This window comes from Muntiacus reevesi, chromosome 1 (genome assembly GCF_963930625.1).
Source record: "Muntiacus reevesi chromosome 1, mMunRee1.1, whole genome shotgun sequence".
In the NCBI taxonomy this organism is placed as follows: domain Eukaryota; kingdom Metazoa; phylum Chordata; class Mammalia; order Artiodactyla; family Cervidae; genus Muntiacus; species Muntiacus reevesi.
The window spans coordinates 62764208-62782082 of NC_089249.1; the positions used below are offsets into that span (position 1 = coordinate 62764208).

The window sequence follows — 17875 nt, forward strand, 5'->3', positions numbered from 1 at the left end:
ACCTGTCTCCGGTCTCCGCAGCCTGCACGGCCCATGGACGGCCCGGGGCCCCGAAAGTCCACCTGCGGTGGACCCTGAGGTGTTCGACCCAGTGCGGGCGCCCCTTCACCCCCTCGCTCAGTGCCAGGTTAGAAGGAGACGCTCAGGTGCAAAGAACCTGGAGCAGCACAGCCAGGCTTTTATTGAATCAATGAGTGAACAAGGGGCCTTTGGAGATGGGGCGCCCTCCAGCGAGGAGGGGCGCCCATGGCAGGGTCCGCCTCCCCCAGGGCAGGGGTGCAGGCTGAGAGGGAGGCGTGGGGATGTGGCACAGGGGGTGCGGCCGGGGGCCCGGGGTGAAGGCGGGCTTGGGGCGCGGGCAGCGGGCGGGCCGGGGGCCGAGGCTCCGTAAGAAATACCAAGTTGAGGATGCACAGGTTCGCTAAAATAGCTCTGTATACAAGGGTCCCGCATCTACGTGGTTTTCAAAGAAACGAGCCACGCTCTAGAGGCCGCGGGGCCCGGGCGCGTGGCTCCGGCCCTGGTGCTCGGCGTCACGGGGTCCACAGGCCGATGCCCAGCTCGTCGCCGAGGGGCACGAAGGAGGCGCCCTGCAGGACGGCGGCGCAGAAGGAGCGGCAGCGCTTGCAGGGACCGGCGGGCGGCAGCGAGCCTCGGCACACCAGGCAGGGCGCGGGGAGGGCCCTCGGCAGCCCTGCGGCAGAGACAAAGGGAGAGGAGGGCCCTGAGACTGCGCCCGCCATCGCCCGCCGTGGCGCGGGCCTCCTCCGAGATCGCGCCCACCCAGCCGGACCACGCTCACCCAGCCCCGACCACGCCCACCCAGCCCGACCACGCCCACATGCCCAGGCCCCGCCCGCCCGCCTGCCCCGGATCGCGCCCACCCAACCCGACCACGCCCACTCAGGCCCCCGCCCACACACCCGACCACGCCCACATACCCAGGCCCGCCCGCCCGCCCGCCCCGGATCGCGCCCACCCGCCCCGGATCGCGCCCACCCAGCCCGACCACGCTCACCCAGCCCGACCACGCCCACATGCCCAGGCCCCGCCCGCCCGCCCCGGATCGCGCCCCCCGAGGCCACCCACCAGCCCCCAGACTGCGCCGGTCAGCCCGTGAAGTCGCCACCCCAGACCAGGCCCACTGGTCCCGCACCAGGGCCTCGTCTCTGGCCACAGTCACGGGTCCCTGAGACTCTGCGCCCCAGGGCGTGCCCCCTCGGACTCGCCCCCCCCAGGGTAGCCCTCACCCCCTGCGAGGCGCAGGTCTCCCCGGAGGTCAGTCCCAGCTGGCTCCCAAGCCCACCGGCTCCCACACGGAGCTCATCCGGCTACCCCGCTCCCAGAAAAGCCAGGACCTCCACTCCAGGCCGAGGGCCGAGGCCCTGGGGCCTGCGCTCGTCTTCCCCGCCCCGGGAGAGGAGTCCCGGTTAGGGTTAGGGGCAGTGAGCGAACCCGGGGACTCTCGTAGGAGGCTGTGAGCACGCTCAAGAGGGCTGGAGCCCACAGGCCCATTGGCACCCGCGAGCCTCCCCCCAAAGCCCTCCTGGCGCCCAGCCTCGGGAGCAGGGCCCCTGGACTGCCCCCTCAGGGCCCGCTCAGGAGACCTGGCGGAGGACGCCTGCTGACCACGAGGGTGCTGGCTCCAGGGCCCTGTGGGCCCAGGACGGGACTGCGGGACCCTGGTTCTCCGCCCCATCCCGCCTCCTCCCCTGGGTCCCCCTGCTGCTTGGACAGGGGCCGCGGCCTCCAGGACACACTCCCCCGGCCCCGCCCTGCGGAACCTGGGCGCCTGGAGCCCCGTCGAGCGGAATCTGGTGTTTCTCCAGGATTTCCCCAGTTCCTCCAATAGCCGAGGGGCGTGAGCCAGCCGGCAGGTGGGGTCAGTGCCCTCCAAGAGGCTGGACCACCCCCCAGAGCCAAGGGGTGAGGCGCCCGCAGCCTCCGTCCTTGCTCTGAGCGGCCCCATCTGTCACCTTTCTCAAAGAGCGGGGTGGACCCGCACCGCGCGCCCACCCCTCCCTCGCAAGCCGGGCCGTGACTCAGCCTGGGGCTGCCGGGCCTCTGAAGGCCGGCTCCGGGCGAGCTGCAGCCTGCGCCTGGGCCGGCGGGGCCGCGGGGGCTTCCCCAGGCTCTCCCGGCCTCGGGCCCAGCCCAGGAGTGCCACGGGCTGAGCTGCCACACCTGCCGGAGCCACCAGCAGCCCTGCCTGTAGCCTGGCTGAGTCACTTCTCCCCAGGGGCAGGCGGGGCGGGAGGGGCCGCCCCCTCCCTATGCAAAGCAGCCCGCGGCTTCCCGGAGCCTGGAGCAGCGCTAAGCCCGAGCCCAGGAACGGGACCTCCCCAGGGACGGGAGCCAGCCTGGGTGCGCCGGGGCTTACACGGCACGTGAGGGTGCAGGAGGCCGGGGCGGGGGACCACGTCTTCAGGTGAGCAGGCGTAGAGGCCAAGGGGCAGGTCTGCCGGCAGCGCTCTGCCCACCAGGCAGCCCAGGCCTAACGGGGGTGGGGCCGGCCGGGCCAGACCCGGGAAGGGCCAGGCTCTCAGGGCAGAGGGGCGGCGTGAGGAAGGCAGGGGGCGCTGCGCTGTCCCTCAGGGGCTGGGGAGGGGGGTCGCTGAGACACAGGAGAGCCCTGCCCTGCACATCCTGGGGTGAAGGAGGGGGCGTGAGGGGAGAGCTTGGAGGCCCCAAAGTGGGGCGTGTCCACTCTGGATCCAGATCAGTCCTTCTGGGAAAAAACAGCAACCTGAACTGACTCATTGGAAAAGACCCTGATGCCGGGAAAGATAGAAGGCAGGAGGAGAAGGAACGACAGAGGATGAGATGGTTGGATGGCATCACGGACTCGATGCACATGAGTTTGAGTAAACTCCGGGAGTTGGTGATGGACAGGGAGGCCTGGTGTGCTGCAGTCCATGGGGTTGCAGAGCTGGACACGACTGAGCAACTGTACTGAACTGACCGTGAAACATGAAAAACACCTTCTGAAAAGCAAAAAAAGGCAAAAAGCAAGAAACGATCAGGTGAGTCTGCAGGGATCAGCCTTTGTGGACCAGGACCACCCAGCTGGAGGTCCCAAGGCTTGAGGGGTGTGGGAGGCAGATGCCCACCCCCACGAGGGGTGAGAGGCACCCTGCCCCTCGAAGGGTGGCAACCCCAAAAGGTCACAACCTAGGCGAGTCCAAAACACACCTTCCCGGCCCCAGGGAGCGCGAGGCGAGTTCTTGGTGCTGAGCAGGGTGGGTGGAAATCCCAGGGAGATTGGAGCACCGAGCTAGTCCCAAACAGGAAACAGATCTAATGACAAGTTCTCATCCCTGGGCTTGGGGCGGGGCACAGAGGGTGCCAAACGTCAGGCTATGAGCTTAACATGATGTGGGCAGCCTTGCTCAGGAAGACGGAAGATGAGGGGCGGGGGAGGGATCATCTGCCAGGGCACACGTGGCTCTCTGAGGGGACATGCCCGCATCCTGGAAGGAATGCAGACTCCCCGCAGTCCATTTCTTAAAGAAAACGATCCATCTCTAATAAAATGTGAGAGTGCCGGCAGAATCAGAACGCGGCCTACGACTTCACAAGCTGATAGAATTATCAGACACAGAACACTACATGATTTCATACCATTTAGAGATTTTAGGCAAAGGAAAGAAATGATAAAGAATAGCCAAATTTATTAAAAAGTAGCATTTCTAAAAAATGGCTATAATAACTAAAACATTTCAATGGATGGGATTCACAGTGCTCTAGACTCAGGACAGAATGAACTGGAAGGCAGAGGAGGGGGCTACACGGGTGGCCCCGCAGGAAACCAAATGGCCACTGGGAGGTAAAGTGACATAGGAGGTGGGGGGAGCGGGGGGGGCAAACACCCCCAAGCTCCAAAGGCAAGGAGAGGTGGCGGGGCGGAGGCGGTACTCAAAGGGTTAAAGGCTGAGTGCTTCTCATAAACCATTAAAGACATGAGTGTGCCGATTAATGAAGCTCGGAGATTTCCAGTTTGAATAAACACAAATAAAACCCCACACCCAGACCCGTCCTTAAAACAGTCGGAAATTTTGCAGGCAGGTAAGACAGTTCACTTTGGAAAGCCGTGGATTTGGCCGAGTATCTCTGAGAGCATGGTGACAGCCGAGGAGAAAGGTGCTGAGAGGACCCCTCTGGGCGCCCACTGCAGAGAGCCTGTCTCTTTCAAGGTGAGTGTCGGAAAGAGAGGATGGGTAAGAGCTCCGTGGGGGAGTCCGAGGCCTGGGAGGCTGCAGGGCGGAGGGCCGCTGCGTGCTCTGAGCACACAGTACTGATGTCCCGTGTCTCCAGGCCCGAAGGCCACTCGTCCTGCTGCTGCTAAGTTGCTTCGCCGTGTCCGACTCTGCGACCCCGTGGACCTCAGCCCGCCAGGCTCCTCTGTCCATGGGCTTCTTCAGGCAAGAACACTGGAGTGGGTTGCCATGCCCTCCTCCAAGGGATCTTCCCGACCCAGGGAGTGAACCTGTGTCTCTCACGTCTCCTGCGTTGGCAGGCAGGTTCTTTATCACTAGCACCAATTGTCCGGGTGGGAATAAAAGTAGGATTTAGACATTAACCTCAGCATGCAGCTGGTCATTTCTATGCAGCAGCCAAAAGATCAGAAACAGAGTGTGTGACCTCCAAACCAGAAGGAGGAGAAACTGAAATGACAAAAACATTAATGAAAATAAGGCAAGGACAAAGAGAAAGAGGAACATGAGCTGGAGAAGGATAAACAGACATCAGATGCAATCAGATGAGAGGTCCTGTGGGCGTGAGGCTCCAAGGCGGCCCCGGGTGACCCCCGCCTCCTGTGCCCCAGTCCAGGGTAGACCCCTCACGTCACATCAGGCCGGGTGTGTGGCCAGCAGAACATGGCAGAGGTAACACTGTGACTTCTCAGGCTGAGCCACAGAAGACGTGACTCCAGGGGCTGGTCTGGAATTTCTTGTTCTGCGGATGCTCCACCTGCCGTGAGGTCACTCAGGCGGCCCTTTGGAGGGTCCGTGAGGTGAGGACACCGTGAGGCCCCCAGCCCTTGTCCGGGTGAGCGAACCCTTGGAAAGCAGACCCCACCCGAGTCAAACCTTCACATGACACAGCTTTGGCCACGGCCTTGACCGAACCTCATGTGAGACCTGGGGCTTGGACCACAAGGTTAAGGCCCTCTCGGATCCTGGCCCTCAGAAATGTGTGGGCAAGCAGGTGTTTGTTGTTCTGGAGTAATCTGGGTGCACAGTCCACGCCATCTGTGTACACAGATGATCACACAGGATGTAAATGTGAAATGCGCTGGTTAAGAGAGTGGTCAATTTGGATTCAGAGTTTGGGCGCTCTTGCCCTCTGAGATGGACTACATTCTGTCTATGGAGTGTGTCCCAGAATAAATCTGCTTTCACTCTAAAAAAGAAAAATCAGATTTTATACAGAGAAATATGTAAGACCCAAGGTTAGAGAGTGACTGAAAGGAAAAGATAGACCCAGGAAAATTCTAACCAAAATAAAATTAATAACGGAGTCTGAAGAAATGCAGAGCAAAAGTTGTCGGGATTATAAGAAGCGGATGTGTCCCCAGAGGTTGTCATCATACTTGGGACATGCACACAAGAAAAAGCAAAAGGAACATAAAAGGTTTGAATGCCACACTAAACAACCCAACTGCACTTGGGATACTCGACCAGCATGGAGCACACACTGTCTTCCCCAGCACTGACCACGCACAACACCCCTCAGCGAAGGTCTGGTGCTGCAGTGACCCGGCTCCGGTCAAAACATGATTATGCCGACAAGAAAAAGCCAAGCCACTTACAAAATCTGATGTGAATATATTTAAAGGAAACCGATTTCTAAATAACTTAAAAATCAAGGAAATAATTGTAATGAAAATTTAAAAATACTGATCTGAATAATACCCCAAACACTACATTTCAAAAATTTTCAGATACAGTTAAAGGAGAAAATAAAGGGTGATTGCCATCCTCAAATTGCCTGTCATGTATTGAAAAGAAGAAATGCCAAATATTAAGATCCAGCCAACTTCTAGCTCAAGAAGTTAGAAAAAAAACAAACCCAAATGACAAATGTCTACTTAGGTCTTCTGCCCATTTTTTGATCGGGTTGCTTGTTTGTTTTTTTATTAATATTGAGCTCCCTGAGCCGTTCGTATATTTTGGCGATTAATCCACTGTCAGTTGCTTGGTTTGGAAATATTAATAGCTCGTGGGAAGCTGCTTCACAGTGCAGGCAGCTCACCTCAGTTCTCTGTGGTGACCGAGGGGGATGGGGGGGACACCCGAGGGGGGGGGACGTACACGGCTGCACACGGCTGATTCACCTCGCTGTACGGCAGAAACCAACACAACATCTTAAAGCAATCATGCCCCAATTAAATATATACATGCATACACCAAGTGCGTGAAAGTCACTCGGTCGTGTCCGACTCTTTGCAACTCCATGGACTACACTGTTCATGGGATTCTCCAGGCCAGAATACTGGAGTGGGTAGCAGTTCCCTTCTCCAGGGGATCTTCCCAACCCAGGGATCAAAGCCAGGTCTCCCACATTGCAGGCGGATTCTTTACCAGCTGAGCCACAAGGGAAGCCCAAGAATACTGGAGTGGGTAACCTGTCCCTTCTCCAGCGGATCTTCCTGACCCAGGAATCCAGCCGGGGTCTCCTGCATTGCAGACGGATTCTTTACCAATTGAGCTATGAGCGAAGCCCATGCATATACATATATAGGAAGACAAATAAAACCACAAATGCAAAAGCCAGAGAAGCAAAGTGAAAGTTCAACAAAGCCTCAGGCTGGTTCTCTGAGAAGCTGGATAAAGCGACAGACCCTGGTGACACTCACTGATGGCAACGGGGCTGGCAATATTAGAAATAAAAGTGAAACATCTCTCGTTCTGCAGACTTTAAAAAGATGATGAAGGAAGACAAGGTCCACTTCTCAATCCTACGTGGACGGGTGCCACTCATACGAACAGAGTGACACGACCATCTCAGGAGATTCAGGGGAAATGGTGCAGAGATCCTATGTCGTTCATTCATGATAAACAGAGAAGAGAAAACCACTCTCAGTCAACAAGGAATGTCCTCTGTTTGAGAGCGTGTGCTTGTGGAGACCTTACTCTGGTCTTGTTAGTGGACTCCTGCCTGCTCCCCTCAGTGCAGGTGCAAGGCAGGAACCAGGACAAGGTGGACAGACTGGACAGGGAGGAGCAAGGACGCTGCTTGAAGGGGCGGGGGTGCAGCGCAGGAGATGCAAGAAGATACAGGCCGGCAGGACCAGGAGGTGAGCCCTGCAGGAGGCAGGCTGCAGAGCAGCGTGCAAGGGCCGCGGGGGTGTCTACACATTAGCACAAGTAATTGGAAAATAAATGTTAAAACACCATTTGTATCATTCATATGCAGAATCTTAAATAAATCAAACTCGCAGGAGCAGAGGATAGAAAGGTGGCTGCCAGGAGGGAGCCCTGGGTGGTGGGGAGAGGGGAGCAAACGCTCGGCTGGCAGGTGGGCGAGGCCTGAGGACCAGACGTGAGAGCTGGCGGCCATAGCTGACCACCAAGCCAGCGTCACCGACAGTAAGCGTTCCCACCGAGAGAAGAGGAGAAGATCAAAACCCACCGCTTATTAGAGTAGCAAAGGCAATTGGTAAAAATACATGTATAAAAGTATCAAACGTAAATCTAATACACAGGAATTCATTTGATGAGAAAAAAATCCACTCTAAAAATATTGCTTAGAAAAACTAAAGAATATAGTATGTAAATAAACGTCAAGATACATCAAGTGGGTAGACTGGGAGTCTCAGCATCGTGAGGATGTCAGTTCTCCTTAAAATGATTGGTAGATTTGACACAGTCAGTTCAGTTCAGTCACTCAGTCGTGTCCGACTCTTTGCGACCCCATGGACTGCCGCACACCAGGCTTCCCTGTCCATCACCAGCTCCGGGAGCTTGCTCAAACTCGTGTCCATCGAGTCCATGATACCATCCAACCATCTTATCCTATTGTGCCCTTCTCCTCCTGCCTTCAATCTTTCCCAGCATCAGGGTCTTTTCCAATGAGTCAACTCTTCACATCAGGTGGCCAAAATATTGGAGTTTCAGCTTCAGTCCTTCCAATGACAATTCAGGACTGATTTCCCTGAGGATGGACTGGTTGGATCTCCTTGCAGTCCAAGGGACTCTCAAGAGTCTTGTCCAACACCACAGTTCAAAAGCATCAATTCTTTGGTGCTCAGCTTTCTTTATAGTCCAACTCTCACATCCATACATGACCACTGGAAAAACCATAGCTTTGACCATAAGGACCTTTGTCTTAAAGTGATGTCTCTGCTTTTTAATATGCTCTAGGTTGGTCATAACTTTCCTTCCAAGGAGTAAGCATCTTTTAATTTCATGGCCACAGTCACCATCTACAGGATTGTGGAGCCCCCCTAAATAAAGTCTGACACTATTTCCACTGTTTTCCCATCTATTTGCCATGAAGCGATGGGACCGGATGCCATGATCTTAGTTTTCTGAATGTTGAGTGTTAAGCCAACTTTTTCACTCTCCTCTTTCTCTTTTATCAGGAGACTCTTTAGTTCTTCACTTTTTGCCATAAGGGTGGTGTCATCTGTTTATCTGAGGTTATTGACATTTCTCCTGGCAATCTTGATTCCAGCTTGTGCCTCTTCCAGCCCAGCGTTTCTCATGATGTACTCTGAATAGAAGTTAAATAAGCAGGGTGACAATATACAGCCTTGACGCACTCCTTTCCCGATTTGGAACCAGTCTGTTGTTCCATGTCCTGTTCTAACTGTTGCTTCTTGACCTGCATACAGATTTCTCAGGAGGCAGGTCAGGTGGTCTGGTGTTCCCATCTCTTGAAGAATTTTCTACAATTTGTTGTGATCCAAGCAGTCAAAGGCTTTGATGCAGTCAATAAAGCAGAAGTAGATGTTTTTCTGGAACTCTCTTGCTTTTTGTATGATCCAATGGATGTTGGCAATTTAATCTCTGGTTCCTCTGCCTTTTTTTTTTCCTTTTTTTTTTTTTATTGAAGGATAATTGCTTTACAGAATTTTGTGGTTTTCTGTCAAACCTCAACATGAATGAGCCATCGGTGTACATACATCCCCTCCCTTTTGAACCTCCCTCCCACCTTCCTCCCCACCCCACCGCTCTAGGTTGATACAGAGCCCCTGTTAGAGTTTCCTGAGCCACACAGCAAATTCCCGTTGGATATCTGTTTTACATACAGTAATGTAAGTCTCCATGTTACTTTTTCCATGCATCTCACCCTCTCCTCCCCTCTCCCCATGTCCATGAGTATATTCTCTATGTCTGTTTCTCTGCTGCTGCCCTGTAAATAAATTATTCAGAACCATTTTTCTAGATTCCATATATATGTGTTAGAATATGATATTTATCTTTCTCTTTCTGACTCACTTAACTCTGTATAATAGGTTCTAGGTTCATCCCCCTCATCAGAACTGACTCAAACAAGTTCCTTTTTATGTCTGAGTAATATTCCATTGTGTATATTTACCACAACTTCTTTATTCATTCATCTGTCCATGGGCATCTGGGTTGCTTCCATGTTCTAGCTATTGCAAATAGTGCTGCAATGAACAATGAGATACATGTCTTTTTCAACCCTGGTTTCCTCAGGGTATATGCCTAGGAGTGGGATTGCTGGGTCATATGGTGGTTTTATTCCTAGTTTTTTAAGGAATCTACATACTGTCTTCCATAGTGGCTGTATCAATTTACATTGCCACCAACAGTGCAAGAGCATTCCCTTTTTATCCACACCCTCTCCAGCATTTATTGTTTGTAGACTTTTTGATGATGGCCATTCTGATCCGTGTGAGGTGAAATATCTCATCGTGGTTTTGATTTGCATTTTTCTAATAATGAGCGATGTTGAGCATCTTTTCAAGTGTTTGTTATCTATCTGTATGTCTTCTTTGGAGAAATGTCTGTTTAGGTCTTCTTCCAACTTTTTGATTGGGTTGTTTGTTTTTCTGCTATTGAGTTGTATGAGCTGCTTGTATATTTTGGAAATTAATCCTCTGTCAGTTGTTTCAGTTGCTATTATTTTCTCCCATTCTGAGAGTTGTCTTTTCACCTTGCTTTTGGTTTCCTTTGCTCTGCTAAAGCTTTTAAGTTTAATCAGGTCCCACTTCTTTACTTTTGTTTTCATTTCTGTTACTCTAGGAGGTGGGTCATAGAGGATCAAGCTTTGATTTCTGTCATCGAGTGTTCTGCCTATGTTTTCCTATGAGAGTTTTATAGTTTCTGGTCTTACGTTTAGGTCTTTAGTCCATTTTGGGTTTATCTTTGTGTATGGTTTTAGGAAGTGTTCTAATTTCATTCTTTTACATGTAGCTGCCCAGTTTTCCAGCATCATTTATTGAAGAGGCTGTCTTTGCCCCATTGTATATTCTTACATCCTTTGTCAAAAATAAGGTATCCACATAGGTATGGGTTTATTTCTGGGCTTTCTATCTTGTTCCATTGGTCTTTATTCTGCTTTTATGCCAGTGCCATACTGTCTAGATGACTGTAGCTTTGTAGTATAATCTGAAGTCAGAAAGGTGGATTCCTCCAGCTCCATTCTTCTTTCTCAAGACTGCTTTGGCTATTTGGGGTCTTTTGTGTTTCCATATGAATTGTGAAATTTTTTGTTCTAGTTCTGTGAAAAATGCCATTGGTAATTTGATAGAGATTGCACTGAATCTGTGGATTGCATTTAGTAGTATAGTCATCTTCAGAATATTCATTCTTCCCACCCAGAACCATGGACTATCTCTCCGTCTGTTTCTGTCATCTTTGATTTCTTCCATCAGTATCTTATAATTTTCTGAGTACAGTTCTTTTGTCTCCTTAGGTAAGTTTATCCCTAGATATTTAATTCTTTTTGTTGCAATGGTGAATAGGATTGATTCCTTAATTTCTTTTTCTGATTTTTCATTGTTAGTATATAGAAATGCAAGTGATTTCTGTGTATTGATTTTGTAACCTGCAACCTTGCTAAATCACTGATTAGTTCAAGTAATTTTCTGATACTATCTTTAGGGTTTTCTATGTACAGTATCATGTCATCTACAAACAGTGAGAGCTTTACTTCTTCTTTTCTGATCTGGATTCCTTTTATTTTTCTCCTCTGATTGCTATAGCTAGTACTTCCAGAACTGTGTTGAATGATAGTGGGGAAGGTGGACACCCTTGTCTTGTTTCCTGATCTTAGGGGAATGTTTTCAGTTTTTCACCATTGAGAGTAATATTTGCTGTAGGCTTATCACATATGGCCTTTACTGTGTTGAGGCGGGCTTCTTCTATGCCCATTTTTTGAAGGATTTTAAACATAAATGGGTGCTGAATTTCGTCAAAGGCTTTTTCTGCATCTATTTAGATTATCATATGGTTTTTATCTTTCAATTTGTTAATATGGTGTATCACATTGATTGATTTGCATATATTGAAGAACCCTTGTATTCCTCAAGTAAACCCAACTTGATCATGCTCTATGAGCTTTTTGATGTGTTGTTGAGTTCTGTTTGCTAAAATTTTGTTGAGGATTTTTGCATTATGTTCATCAGTGATATTGGCCTGTGGTTTTCTTATTTGTGTGTTGTCTTTGTCTGGTTTTGGTATCAGGGTGATGGTGGCTTCATAGAATGGGTTTGAAAGTGTTCCTTCCTCTGCAATTTTTTGAAAGAGTTAGAAGGATAGGCATTAACTCTTCTCTAAATGTTTGATAGCATGCTCCTGTGAAGCCATCTGGTCCTGGGCTTTTGTTTTTTGGGAAACTTTTGATCACAGCTTCAATTTCAGTGCTTTTAACTGGGTTGTTCATAATTTCTATTTCTTCCTGGTTCAGTCTTGGAAGACTGATCTTTTCTAAGAATCTGTCCATTTCTTCCAGGCTATCCATTTTACTGCTATATAGTTGTTCATAATAGTCTCTTATAATCCTTTGTATTTCTGCATTGTCTTTTATAACCTCTCCTTTTTCATTTCTAATTTTGTTGATTTGATTCTTCTCTCTTTTTTTCTTGATGAGTCTGGTTAAAGGTTTGTCGATTTTGTTTATCTTCTCAAAGAACCAGCTTTTAGTTTTATTAATCTTTACTATTGTTTCTTTCATTTCTTTTTCATTTATTTCTGCTTGGATCTTTATGATTTCTTTCCTTCTACTAATTTTGGGATTTTTTTTTTTGTTCTTTTTCCAGTTGTTTTAGGTGTAAAGTTAGGCTGTCTATTAGATGTTTTTCTTGTTTCTTGAGGTAGGATTGTGTTGCTATAAACTTCCCTCTTAAGACTGCTTTTGCTGAATCCCATAGGCTTTGAGTTGTTGTGTTTTCATTATCATTTGTTTCTGGAAACTTTTTAATTTCCCTTTTGATTTCTTCAGTAACCCGTTGGTTATTTAAAAACATGTTGTTTAATCTCCATGTGTTTGTATTTTTAGTTTTTTTTCTTGTAATCGATATCAAGTCTCAGTGATGTGGTCAGAGAAGATGCCTGATACAATTTCAATTTTCTTAAATTTACTGAGGTTTGATTTGTGACCCAAGATGTGGTCTATCCTGGAGAATGTTCCATGTACACTTGAGAAGAAGGTGTATTCTTCTGCATTTGGATGGAATGTCCTGAAGATATCAACGAGATTCAGCTCATCTGATGTATCATTTAAGACTTGTGTTTCCTTATTAATTTTCTGCTTTGATGATCTGTCCATTGGTGTGAGGGGGGTGTTAAAGTCTCCTACTATTATTGTGTTCCTGTCAATTTCTCCTTCTATGTCTGTTAGTGTTTGTCTTAGGTATTGAGGTGCTCCTATGTGGGGTGCATAGATATTTACAATTGTCATGTCTTCCTCCTGGATTGACCCCTTGATCATTATGCAGTGCCCTTCCTTGCCTCTTGTAATCTTCTTTATTTTAAGGTCTATTCTGTCTGATATGAGGATTGCTACTCCAGCTTTCTTTTGCTTCCCATTGCATGGAATATATTTTTCCATTTTCTCACTTTCAGCCTATATGTGTCTTTAGGTCTGAAGTGGGTTTCTTTAGAGTGTATATATGGGTCTTGTTTTTGTATCCATTCCACCAGTCTGTGTCTTTTGGTTGGAATTTAATCCATTTACATTTAAAGTAATCATTGATATATATGTTCCTATTCCCATTTTCTTAATTGTTTGGGGTTGATTTTGTAGATCTTTTTCCTGCTCTTGTATTTCTTGACTACAGAAGTCCGTTTAATGTTTGTTGTAAAGCTGGTTTGGTGGTACTAAATTCTCTTAACTTTTGCTTGTCTGAAAAACTTTTGATTTCTCCATCAATTTTGAATGAGATCCTTGTCAGGTACAGTAATCTTGGTTGTAGGTTTTTCCCTTTCAGTACTTTAAATATATCCTCCATTCCCTTCTGGCCTGCAGAGTTTCTGCTGAGAGATCAGCTGTTAAATGTATGGAGTTTCCCTTGTATGCTACTCGTTGCTTCTCCCTTGCTGCTTCTAATATTCTTTCTTTGTGTTTAGTCTTTGTTAGTTTGATTAGTATGTGTCTTGGTGTGTTTCTCCTTGGGTTTATCCTGGGGACTCTTTGTGCCTCTTGGACTTGATTGACTATTTACTTTTCCATGTTGGGGAAGTTTTCAACTATAATATTTTCAAAAATTTTCTCATACCCTTTCTTTTTCTCTTCTTCTGTTCAGTTCAGTTCAGTTCAGTTCAGTCACTCAGTCGTGTCCAGCTCTTTGCGACCCCATGAACCGCAGCATGCCAGGCCTCCCTGTCCATCACCAACTCCTGAAGTTTACCCAAACTCATGTTCATTGAGTCGGTGATGCCATCTAACCATCTCATCCTCTGTTGTCCCCTTCTCCTCCTGCCTTCAATCTTTCCCAACATCAGGGTCTTTTCAAATGAGTCAGCTCTTCACATCAGGTGGCCAAAATATTGGAGTTTCAGCTTCAACATCAGTCCTTCCAATGAACACCCAGGACTGATCTCCTTTAGGATGGACTGGTTGGATCTCCTTGCATCTCTCAGATCTTCTTCTGGGACCCCTATTATTCAACTGTTGATGTGTTTGATATTGTCACAGAGGTCTCTGAGAATATCCTCAGTTCTTTTCATTCTTTTTACTTTATTCTGACCTTCAGAAGTTATTTCCACCATTTTATCTTCCAGCTCACTGGTTCGTTCTCCTGCTTCAGATATTCTGCTATTGATTCCTTCTAGAGTATTTTTAATTTCAGTAATTGTACTGTTTGTCTCTGCATGTTTATTCTTTAATTCTTCTAGGTCTTTGTTAATTGATTCTTGCATTTTCTCCATTTTGCTTTCAAGGCCTTTGATCATCTTTACTATCATTATTCTGAGTTCTTTTTCAGGTAGTTTGCCTGTTTCCTCTTCATTTATTTGGACTTCTGTGCTTCTAGTTTGTTCCTTCATTTGTGTGGTATTTCTCTGCCTTTTCATCATTTTTTTTTAACTTCCTGTGTTTGAGGTCTCCTTTTCCCAGGCTTCAAGGTTGAATTCTTTCTCCCTTTTGGTTTCTGCCCTCTACGGTTGGCCCAGTGGTTTGTGTGAGCTCCCTATAGGGTGAGATTTGTGCTGAGTTTTTGTTTGTTTGTTTTTCCTCTGATGGGCAAGGCTGAGTGAGGTGGTACTCCTGTCTGCTGATGATTGGGTTTGTATTTTGTTTTGTTTGTTGTTTAGATGAGGCGTCCTCACAGGGTGCTACTGGTGGTTGGGTGATGCCAGGTCTTGTATTCCAGTCGTTTCCTTTGTGTGAGTTCTCACTATTTGATGCTCCCTAGGGTTAGTTCTCTGGTAGTCTAGGGTCTTAGAGTCAGTGCTCCCACTCCTAAGGCTCAGGGCTTGATCTCTGGTCAGGAACGAAGATTTCACAAGTGGTTTGTTATAGCATTAAGTGAGATTAAAACAAATATCCAAAAACGAGAAACCAAAGATGACCTCCAGACAAATGGCAGTTACAAAATCAAGCAAATAATAATTAAAATAATGGAATATACACATATACATATATACCCATGAGCAAAGTTGAAACAGTCCAACAAAAATAAAGTGCAATAGATTGACCCAGCAAACAAAGGGAATAAAAAAGTATATTTACCAGTTAAGAACAAAACTAACTAAAGTGCAAACTGGAAAACAAAACTAAAGCAAGGTGCCAAGCGGGGAATAAAGCAATGAAAATAAAACTAACAAATATGTTGAGACTAAAGGAAAGAAAGAAAGAATAGATATGCAAAGTTAAATAGAGGTAGATAAAGAAGATTTATATATATTAAAGATTAACTGAAAGGGGAAAAGAACAGTAGGAAAAGAAAACAAAGGAATAAATGTAGAAAAAATAATAATATGTTTAAAAAATTAAAATTTAAAAAGAGAAAACAAACAAACAAACAACTCCCCAGAACTGCAAAAGCCCAATATAGAGGCAGAGGTTTATAACAACAAAAAAAACTGTGACTGAGAAAAAAAAGAAAAAAAAAAACGGCTCAAAAGCTTAGTTAGATTTCATAGTGCCAATAGAATTGACAACTACAACAGACCGGGAGAAAAAAGGGAAACAAAGGAAAAACCCCAAAAGAACCTACAGAACAAGTCAAAACACAAGAATAATCAACGTTTTTCTTGAGTCACTGCTGTCAGAGCCCTTTCCCTCGCTGGGAGTCACAGTCCCCCTCCCCTCTCTAGGATGCCCTCTAACACCATGCTGGTATCTGGACCTGCTGTGTGGGGGCAGCTCAGATTCTAATCTGCTCCTGTTCCTCTGTGTTCTTGCTTCCAGTGTTCACAGGTATCAGAACTGGTGCCTTTTCCTTTGTGGGAGCCCTCCATGGCCTTTTATAGATTCCACAGACACAGAGTCTGCCTAGTGGATTGTGTGGGTTTAATCTGCAGCTTGCAGATTAAAGGTTTTTTTCCTTAGCCACACTGCCCCTGGGTTTCAGCTGTGGTTTTACTCCCACCTCTGCATGAGGGTCATCCATTGGGGTTTGCTCCTGAGGCTGCCCTGGAGGACTTGGGTTTGCCCCTGTGAGGGCCAGGTGTGGAGGTGGTGTATCTGCCTGTGTCGCAGGGGTTCTGGCAACACCAGGTACTCAGAGGAGTTGGTGGCTAGGGAAGCAGGAAATACGGTGCTTTAGAAGGGTATAGCAACCAGTATTGGCCACACGCTCCAGTGTTCTTGCCTGCAAAACCCCCTCCCTGACAGAGGAGCCTGGCAGGCCACAGTCTATGGGGTTGCAAGGAGTGCGCCGTCCAGGTCATGAATGGCTGCGGCAAGGACTGTCTAACTCCATTTAGGCTGCCGCAGATCAGCTGCTTCCCTCTCAGCCCAAAATGCTTCTCCTCTGACTCAGACAACTGCCCCATGTGGGGATCGGTCCCCTGCTTCAGTTCCTCCACCCACTGAGGGCAGGTCCAGTCCTACTAACTCCCGTTTTTCACCCTAGTTCCCACATCCTACCAAGTTTTGTGTGGTTCTATATATTCTTTCCTGCTGTCAGGCACTCCTGTTCGCTCTCAGCTGGTGTTCTGCATGCACTTCTGCGTCTGAAGGCGTGCTCCTGACGCATTCGTGGAGAGAGATGTATTCCACGTCCACCTACTCCTCCACCATCTTGTTCCTCTCCCCTCTGCCTTTTTAAAATCCAGCTTAAACATCTGGAAGTTCACAGTTCATGTACTGTTGGAGGCTGGCTAGGAGAATTTTGAGCATTACTTTGCTAGCTTGTGAGTTGAGTGCAATTGTGCAGTAGTTTGAGCATTCTTTGGCATTGCCTTTCTTTGGGATTTGAATGAAAACTGACCTTTTCCAGTTCTGTGGCCATTGCTGAGTTCTCCAAATTTGCTGGCATGTTGAGTGCAGCACTTTCACAACCTCACCTTTTAGGATTTGAAATAGCTCAACTGGAATTCTATCACCTCCACTAGCTTTGTTTCTGGTGATGCTTCCTAAGGTCCACTTGACTTCACATTCCAGGATGTCTGGCTCTAGGTGAGTGATCACACCATCGTGGTTATCTGGGTCATGAAGATCTTTTTTGCATAGTTCTTCTGTGTATTCTTTCCACTTCTTCGTATTATCTTTTGCTTCTGTGAGGTCCCTACCATTTCTGTCCTTTATTGAGCCCATCTTTGCATGAAATGTTCCCTTGGTATCTCTAATTTTCTTGAAGAGATCTCTAGTCTTTCCCATTCTGTTGTTTTGCATTGATCACTGAGGAAGGCTTTCTTATCTCTCCTTGCTATTCTTTGGAACTCTGCATTCAAATGGGTATATCGTTCCTTTTCTCCTTTGCCATTAGCGTCTCTTCTTTTTTTAGCGTCTCTTCTTTTCTCAACTATTTGTAAGGCCTCCTCAGACAACCGTTTTGCCTTTTTGCATTTCTTTTTCTTGAGGATGGTCTTATTCACTGCCTCCTGTACGGTGTCATGAACCTCCATCCATAGTTCATCAGGCACTCTGTCTATCAGATCTAGTCCCTTGAATCTATTTGTCACTTCCACTGTATAATCACAAGGGATTTGATTTAGGTCATACCTGAATGGTCTAGTGGTTTTCCCTACTTTCTTCAATTAAAGTCTGAATTTGGCAATAAGAAGTTCATGATCTGAGCCACAGTCAGCTCCCGGTCTTGTTTTTGCTGACTGTATAGAGCTTCTCCATCTTTGGCTGCAACGAATATAATCAATCTGATTTCAGTATTGATGATCTGGTGATGTTCATGTGTAGAGTCGTCTCTTGTGTTGCTGGAAGAGGGTGTTTGCTATGACCAGTGTGTTTTCTTGGCAAAACTCTATAAGCCTTTGCCCTGCTTCATTCTGTACCC

General features: G+C 47.6%; 1 protein-coding gene across 1 annotated transcript in view; it reads right to left on the minus strand.

Moving 5' to 3' along the window:
- The window catches only part of TTLL8 (tubulin tyrosine ligase like 8), a 60907-nt gene that overhangs the window by 1455 nt on the left and 41577 nt on the right, over positions 1 to 17875 (minus strand). Inside the window, exons 16-21 of the mRNA XM_065939447.1 lie at positions 2381 to 2494; positions 2017 to 2184; positions 1307 to 1653; positions 1019 to 1100; positions 538 to 694; positions 3 to 62 (exon numbers count right to left, since the gene is read on the minus strand). Coding sequence (XP_065795519.1) covers positions 3 to 62; positions 538 to 694; positions 1019 to 1100; positions 1307 to 1653; positions 2017 to 2184; positions 2381 to 2494 — 928 coding nt within the window. The remainder of the gene's footprint in view (positions 1 to 2; positions 63 to 537; positions 695 to 1018; positions 1101 to 1306; positions 1654 to 2016; positions 2185 to 2380; positions 2495 to 17875) is intronic.